This window comes from Peromyscus leucopus, chromosome 1 (genome assembly GCF_004664715.2).
Source record: "Peromyscus leucopus breed LL Stock chromosome 1, UCI_PerLeu_2.1, whole genome shotgun sequence".
In the NCBI taxonomy this organism is placed as follows: domain Eukaryota; kingdom Metazoa; phylum Chordata; class Mammalia; order Rodentia; family Cricetidae; genus Peromyscus; species Peromyscus leucopus.
The window spans coordinates 64,020,292-64,029,063 of record NC_051063.1 but is presented as its reverse complement, the minus strand read 5'-3'; the positions used below and the strand labels follow the sequence as shown (position 1 = coordinate 64,029,063).

The window sequence follows — 8,772 nt, the reverse complement described above, 5'->3', positions numbered from 1 at the left end:
TTAAAATTTGTTGAGGTTATAATTTGATTTTAACTTTTATGCTGTTGCTTTCTCCTTCAAAACCTTCCCATATATTCCTCCCAGACTCTCTCCAAATCATGACTGCTTATTTATTTATGAATTGTTACCGACTGCATATAAGTATATGTATATTCATATATATTCCTAAGTATAAACTGTTCTGTCTGTATAACACCACCTGTATATATAGTCTCAGGGCTGAATGAATATTTTGAATGCTTATAAATGTAGCAAACAGAATGGAAGTGCAGAGTTAGAACAATAACATTGAAAGACTTAAATGTAGGAGGAGGAAGGGCAGGCACAGAAAGTACAAGATACTTAGAATAAACCCATTGCATGTGTGTAAAAGTCAGAAGAAGTACTCTCAGAGGAATAAGAAGAGTCAATTCATATCTAAGTGACACCTTCCACACAGGCCAGGAGAATCCCAATGACACTCTGGGAGATGCATGCAGAGTGTTGGAGGAGGGAGGTGTAGAGGACCAACTGCTCCTACTCACACTATGAGACTCCATTTACCACTGTCCTCCACACCAGTCTGCAGGGAGCTTGGGTCATGAGGCTATGAGTCCCCTTTAATTGATCCTAAGAGCTTTCTCCTTCAGTTGCTATCCCAGGAGGCACCAGGACAAGCACCTGCCCCTGGCCTCAGAAAATCACAAGTATTTCTGAAGATCAATGACCTCTACACAAAGCTAGACAGAGCTTCAGAGAAACACTTAAGACTTGGTGCTTGCAGGAAAGGAGAGTCTGTGGTCAACAGTGTGTACTTTGTGGGAGACATCATCACCTGAATCCACAATGACAAGAAAAGGTGAGTGAAAGTTTAGTTTCCACTGTGTGACTCTTCCAACTAACCATGGAGCTTCAAAACAGAAGTCTCACTATGAAAGTGACATTTATCCCAGTGTTTGAGTCTTGAGATTGAAAAAGAGTTCTGGGTCAGAGAACAGATTATGATAGAAAGATTTGATTTCATGCTCCACTGTATAAGCAGCAGAATGTCTAGCTTCTGATCATGATCAGAGAGTTGATTCATGTCTGTTATTTTTGCCATATGTTCAAAAATGGGCTTACTCTCATGACCCACAGTGCTCACACTAATTTAGAATTGAAAATCAGAAAATTTAGATGAATCTAAGATCTATATTGATGACTAGAAAGGACGTGAATGTTGTCTTGTTTGATCATGACATCCACAGAGCATGGTGAGAAAATGTCACAGAGAGATTTTCATACCCTGTAGTCCAGAGTCCACTGTTGAGGTTCAAAAAAGACCTTCGTCTTCCATGGAATTGAAAACACCAGCTTAGCCCTGCCTTATCTGCTACAGATTAGGGCTGACAAGACTGGGAGTCACCTAAAGAAACAATTACAGCTGTCTAAATATAAGTATCAAGAAAAAATGGTCAAACAAAGAGGAGGGGGACTGTGATAACAGGGCTGTAAGTGTACATGCTTCCTCTACCAATCTTTCTGGACAGACTGTGGGATCTCCAGTTTGTGACGATGGTGAGGATCCTGAGCTGCTCAGTTTCTGAAGATTTTCAAGTCAGCCTTGCTGAGATCTAGCTTACATGTAGACATGAGGGTCTGCTGTGAATTTGCTTCACCACAATCTCCCCACCTGGATACTAAATCCTCCCATGTCCACTTATGCACAAATGGGCACCCTAGCAATCAAAACTAAATTCACAAAAGAGAAGGATGAAATTATGGAAAGGGGGCTTGAGTGTATGCAGCTAGACTCTCTGCTGTGCATGTGTGAACAGTAAGGAAACATTAATTTTTCCCTCTGTATAGCAGCATCACATTCGAGTAAGATAATATTGTCTGGTAGGCCAATAGGGAATGTCAGGCATCAAAACATAGCTAAACATCATGTGTATAGTAAATGATTATTGATTTATAGTTTTCCAGAAGTGTCATTCTACTTTCTGTTGTGCGTAACAAAATATCACACACAAAAAAAGAAAGAAAGAACATTTTTTTAAAATGTGCATTATTTTCTGGGATATAAAAGAATGTGGCATGACCCCAGGTAGCCAAATGCAGGCAAGACGGCAGTCTTTGGTCCCCAAAGTGAGTTCTCATTGACCTCTTCTCTCAGTAGTTTATCTTCTATGATAGTACAGATTCTGAGGCTCCTCCATGATACTCTGCGGGGGATGCATGGTTTGATCCTGATGAGAAGCAACAACGGGTACCATTTGGGGAGGAGCACAGGTGAAGTAAGTACTTTTCCTATAAAGAGACACATAGATGCAGGGAGCTGAGACTGTGTGAAAGTCCTGTGTCTAATCCAGCCTTTGCCCATCACAGACTCATAGTCATGGTGAATGATAATTACCAGGTTTCAATGGATAGTGTAGTTCTAATCCAAATATCAGAGAAAGCAAAATGATCAAGATGAGGAAGTTGTAGATGTCCCCTTTGGTCCAAATGTTCAGGGTAAAAGATTCTCGATGAAAAACAAAAGCAAGTGAATACCAAATGGTATGGTAAGGACATGAGGGACAAGAGGCTTTCCTGATGGAAATACATTCACTCATTCCTTTTCAGACAACAGAGACTCTTGAGATGAATCAATTTCAAAATCAGACTTTGGCATGGTAAACAGTAATACATTCTCAGAAGCCTGCAGACACAGTGGTCAACTGAATGCTCTCCACAAGCATGGATAGTTCCAATGAGACAATGGTGACAGAGTTTGTGCTGGAAGGGTTCTCAGAGCACCCTGATCTACAGCTGGTCCTGATCGGCTGCTTCCTGACCCTTTATATGATGGCTCTACTAGGCAACATTGTCATCATTGCTTTGGTCACCTCCAGCACTGGGCTCCACAGTCCCATGTACTTTTTCCTGTGCAACCTGGCCACCATGGATATTGTCTGCATCTCCTCCGTGCTGCCCAAGGCACTGGTTGGTCTAATCTCTGAGAAAAACACCATCTCCTTCAAAGGGTGCATGACTCAGCTCTTCTTCCTTGTGTGGTCTGGATCCTCTGAGCTACTGCTGCTCACAGTCATGGCCTATGACCGCTACATAGCCATCTGCCATCCCCTGCACTACAGCTCTAGGATGAGCCCACACCTGTGTGGGGCCCTAGCCATGGGTGTGTGGTCCATCTGTGCTCTGAACGCATCTATCAACACTGGTCTGATGACAAGGCTGTCATTCTGTGGTCCCAAGGTCATCACCCACTTCTTCTGTGAGATCCCCCCACTCCTCCTCCTCTCCTGCAGCCCCACATATGTGAATAGCATTATGACTCTTGTGGCAGATGCCTTTTATGGAGGCATCAACTTCATCCTCACCTTACTCTCCTATGGCTGCATCATCGCCAGCATCCTGCGCATGCGCTCTACTGAGGGCAAGAGGAAGGCCTTTTCTACCTGCTCCTCCCACCTCATCGTGGTCTGTGTGTTCTACTCATCTGTGTTCTGTGCCTACATCAGTCCTGCTTCCAGCTACAGCCCAGAAAGAAGCAAAGTGACTTCGGTGCTGTACTCAGTGCTCAGCCCAACCCTGAACCCCCTCATCTATACACTGAGGAACAAGGATGTCAAGCTCGCCTTGGGAAGACTCTTGCCCTCTTCCTCACACTAAGTGGAGATGTGCAGGCTGTTCTCCTGGCCTGGGCTGTTCCTACACATGCCCTCCCGAGAGCAGGTCCATGGAGTGAGGTATACCTGTTATTGTTTTAGAAAAACATTCTCTGATGCAAGGACTGGAAAATTCCATTTACTGTAACCTCAAAAACAATATAATTCTTAGAGGCAATGTAAACAAAACACTCAAGCTTTATATCCTGATAAATACAATTTGTTCCTAAAGTAATTAAGTTTATCTAAATGTGGATGGCCGCATTCCACTTCCTGGAATATCTTCAGTGGGCAACAATGATGATAGTCACAAAACAAAGCCCTTTCATCCAGTGCTACCCTGTAAATATCGCAGGGCTTGGTTTCAGAACTGCCATTAATGGATCCAAACTTCTTAAGAAAATTTGAGGTGTCAGCATGCCACAGAGTCTTGAAAGACACAAGTCGAGTGGCTCCGTTCTCGATTTCACAGCTTCCTACTGAGCTGTGCAAGTCAAGGCTAGTGGCATTGACATGAAGGGGAAGGCAATTAGAGGAACAGAGGAGAAGTTTAAGTTTCAAAATTGAGCTCACAGATGTGATTCCAGCTTACTTGTGACAACGATGACGCTTGAACTCGTGAGAAATATCAGAAATTCCCACAGAGTTTTGTAGAGAGTAGATGAGTATCTGCATAGGAAAATGGAACTCTTCCCTCACATCATGAATAAAAATTTAAAAAAGTGGATATTAGGCAAAAGTGCATGGGCTAAAACTTTTTTCCTATAATATATTTTAATCATATTCTTTTTCCTTCCACAACGCCTCCCTCATCGTACCTCCCTACTTAACTACCCATCCAATCATCCAATCCTTTGGCTCTCTCTATTTCTGTGTGTGTGTGTGTGTGTGTGTGTGTGTGTGTGTGTGTGTGTGTGTGTGTCTGTGTCTGTGTGTGTGTCTATGTGTCTGTGTGTATGTGTCTGTATGTGCAAAAAGCAAAAGAAATCCAAGACAATATGACAAAACAAAATACAAAGCACACACCAAAATGGAGTCAGTTATGTGTTGACCAACCACTCCTGACTAAAATTCTTCAAACCCTCTGAGAACAGGAATGTGAAGGCAGAAAAAAAGGAAGAGGAAAAGGAAGTACATCTGCAGCCACATTAAGACACTGATAGGAAGACAACTCAGTGGAGAAAGGGCAGCATCTGAGGTAACTGCTGCTGAGATGATGCTGCATCCTTTTCAGACTGAACACATTCTTCATCAGCTTACTTCCTTATTCTTCTGAAATTCTGTACAGAACACGTGGTACAAATCAGGTATGTTGTATGAATTAGCTGTTCATTCTTGTGGGCAAAAGACCTTTTCAAAACATTTGTTCTGTCTCATGTTTTCAGAGGACACAGTCCATGGACATTTGGCTCTTTGTTTTGGCCTATTGTAAGGCAGGGACTCACAGCAGTGGGGGCAGGTGGGGGCCATCATGGTGGCTCAGAACACATATTAGAGGAATTCCTTGTTCAACTGGATTTCTCCTTTCACTTTAACCCAGGCTTTCTAGCCCCCAGTCACTGGGAGGGTATTACCCACATGGAGAGTGCATCCCCTACTTCAGTGAATGCTTTCTGGAAACACTCTCCACTGCATGGACAGAAGTGTCCCTCAGTGATTTCCTCGGTTATTTTTCATTCAGTTATGGTGACAATCAAGAGTTACATCGGTGCATCACTGGCCTCAGCCTGTTTCAGCTGTTGGTTTCTTTCACACTGTTGGCTTCAAGTCATGTTTGGTGCCATCCCTTCGGTTGTTAGTCTCGTGACTGCTGTGTAAGCTACAGAGCAACTGACAATCACCCAAACACTACATACAAAAATGGTCACAAACACATATGCATGCATACATCTCTTAAACACATTATTTGGGAATTCTTATCATGATGGTGTGATGGCTAAAGAAACTGTGTTTCTCACTAGGCATCCATCTTGGTAGCCATTTATCTCTGATTCAAATTCCTGGAAGATAAGTTCTCAGCAACCCTGACTCCTTGACCACCACCCAGGAATGTTCAGCTGTAACCTGTGTGATACGGCATAATTCCAATGTCCAACTCTCCAATAGACAGGACATCCTGACTAAAATTACACAGAAATGCTGGAGCTAAATGATGTCATAAATCAAATGGACCTAGCAGGTATTTCCAGGAATGCTGCTGGAAGATCAGCTTTCAGCAGCTCAGGGAAACTGGACAAGAGTTGTGGTGTTGTTGGAGCTGTATATACACTCAGGAGACCAAGGACAAAAGCTTAACTCTTCATTTTATCTTTCTCCCTGATGAATGTTCTGTTCTTTTTCTACTCTGTTCTTTTACCCTGTTATTTTCCTACTACTTCTCCCGACTTGTTCTCCTTCTGTGTCTTTCCCAATGTCTATTTCTTTTCTTTCTTTTTTTTATATTACATTTTTTCCTTCCTTTCTTTTTTTTATTTTATTTTATTTTACAATACCATTCAGTTCTACATATCAGCCACGGGTTCCCCTATTCTCGACCCCCGCCCACTCCCTCCCCTTACCCCCAGCCCACCCTCCATTCCCAACTCCTCCAGGGCAAATCCTCCCCTGAGGACTGCAATCAACCTGATAGACTCAGTCTAGGCAGGTCCAGTCCCTTCCTCCCAGACTGAGCCAAGCGTCCCTGCATAAGCTCCAGGTTTCAAACAGCTAACTCATGCAATGAGCACAGGACTTGGTCCCACTGCCTAGTTGCCTCCCCAACTGATCAAGCCAATCAACTGTCTCACCTATTCAGAGGGCCTGATTCAGCTGGGGGCCCCTCAGCCTTTGGTTCATAGTTCATGTGTTTCCATTTATTTGGCTATTTATTTTTCAATAATTGAGTAAAGCTGAAATTTATTATAAGCCACAGTCGTCCTAGGGACCTCCATGCTTTATATATAGCCTCTATGGTTCTATGGGTTGTGGTCTGATTGTTCTTTATTTTATATCTAGAATCCACTTATGAGTGAGTACATACCATGACTGTCTTTCTGGGTTTGGGTTACCTCACTCAGGATGATTTTTTCTAGTTCCATCCATTTGCCTGCAAATTTCATGCTTTCATTGTTTTTCTCTGCTGAGTAGTACTCCATTGTGTATATGTACCACATTTTTTCCATCCATTCTTCTGTTGATGGGCATCTAGGTTGTTTCCAGGATCTGGCTATTACAAATAGTGCTACTATGAACATAGCTGAGCATGTATCTTTATGGTATGAATCAGCATTCTTTGGGTATATGCCCAAGAGTAGGATGGCTGGGTCTTGAGGTAGTTCGATTCCTAATTTTCTGAGAAACCGCCATACTGATTTCCACAGTGGTTGTACAAGTTTACATTCCCACCAACAATGGAGGAGTGTTCCCTTTGCTCCACATTCTCTCCAACATTGGCTGTCATTGGTGTTTTTGATCGTAGCCATTCTGACAGGTGTAAGGTGGTATCTCAGAGTCGTTTTGATTTGCATTTCTCTGATGATTAAGGATGTTGAGCATTTCTTTAAATATCTTTCAGCCATTTGTAGTTCTTGTTTGGTGAATTCTCTGTTTAGCTCTTTAGCCCATTTCTTAATTGGACTGTTCAGTACTTTGATGTCTAGTTTCTTGAGTTCTTTTTATACTGTGGAGATCAATCCTCTGTCAGATGTGAGGTTGGTGAAGATCTTTTCCCATTCTGTTGGCTGTCTTTTTGTCTTATTGACTGTGTCTTTTGCCCTGCAAAAGCTTCTCAGTTTCGAGAGGTCCCATTTATTAATTGTTGTGCTCAGGGTCTGTGCTGTTGGTGTTTTATTTAGGAAATGGTCTCTGGTGCCAATGCGTTCAAGAGTGCTTCCTACTTTCTTTTCTATTAAGTTTAGTGTAACTGGATTTATGTTCAGGTCTTTGATCCACCTGGACTTGAGTTTTATGCATGGTGACAGATATGGATCTATTTGTAATCTTTTACATATTGACATCCAATTATGCCAGCACCATTTGTTGAAGATACTTTCTTTTTTCCATTGTATAGTTTTGGCTCCTTTGTCAAAAACCAGGTGTTCATATGTGCATGGATTAATGTCAGGGTCTTCAATTCGATTCCATTGGTCCATATGTCGGTTTTTATACTAGTACCAAGCTGTTTTTATTACTATAGCTCTATAGTAGAGTTTGAGGTCAGGGATGGTGATGCCTCCAAAGGTTGCTTTATCGTATAGGATTCTTTCAGCTATCCTGGGTCTTTTGTTTTTCCATATGAAGTTGAGTATTTTTCTTTCCAAGTCTGTGAAGAATTGTGTTGGAATTTTGATGGGGATTGCATTGAATCTGTAGATTGCTTTTGGTAAGATTGCCATTTTTACTATGTTAATCCTACCTATCCATGAGCATGGGAGATCCTTCCATTTTCTGATATCTTCTTCAATTTCTTTCTTTAGAGATTTAAAGTTCTTATCAAAAAGGTCCTTCACTTGTTTAGTTAGTGTTATCACAAGGTATTTTATATTATTTGTGGCTATTGTAAAGGGTGATGTTTCTCTGACTTCTTTCTCAGCCCTTTTATCATTTGTGTATAGGAGGGCTACTAATTTTTTTTGAGTTAATCTTGTATCCTGCCACTTTACTGAAGGAGTTTATCAGCTGTAGGAATTCCCTGGTAGAGTTTTTGGGGTCACTTATGTATACTATCATATCATCTGCAAACAGTGAAAGTTTGACTTCTTCCCTGCCAATTTGTATCCCTTTGATCTCCTTTTGTTGTCTTATTGCTCTAGCTAGAACTTCTAGTACTATATTGAATAAATATGGGGAGAGTGGACAGCCTTGTCTTGTTCCTGAATTTAGTGGTATCGCTTTGAGTTTCTCTCCATTTAATTTGATGTTTGCTGTTGGCTTGCTATAAATTGCTTTTATTATGTTTAGAAATGTTCCTTGTATTCCTGATCTTTCTAAGACCTTTATCATGAAGGGGTGTTGGATTTTGTCAAAGGCTTTTTCAGCATCTAAGGAGATGATCATGTGGTTTTTTTCTTTCAGTTTGTTTATATGGTGTATTACATTGACTGATTTTTGTATGTTGAACCATCCTTGCATCCCTGGGATGAATCCTACTTGGTCGTGATGGATG

At 41.6% G+C, this 8,772-nt stretch overlaps 1 protein-coding gene across 1 annotated transcript; it reads left to right on the top strand.

Annotated features, from left to right (window-relative positions):
• The first annotated feature begins 2,679 nt into the window (after nucleotides 1–2,679).
• On the top strand, nucleotides 2,680–3,633 carry LOC114695008 (olfactory receptor 13A1-like). Its single transcript, XM_028872149.1, has one exon. The coding sequence runs from the start codon at nucleotides 2,686–2,688 to the stop codon at nucleotides 3,631–3,633; it is 948 nt and encodes a 315-aa protein (XP_028727982.1). The 5' UTR covers nucleotides 2,680–2,685.
• Nucleotides 3,634–8,772: the final 5,139 nt, after the last annotated feature.

Bases quoted from the DNA above. Each gene is read 5' to 3' on its own strand.
- LOC114695008 (XM_028872149.1), top strand. From the start codon at position 2,686: ATGCTCTCCACAAGCATGGATAGTTCCAATGAGACAATGGTGACAGAG.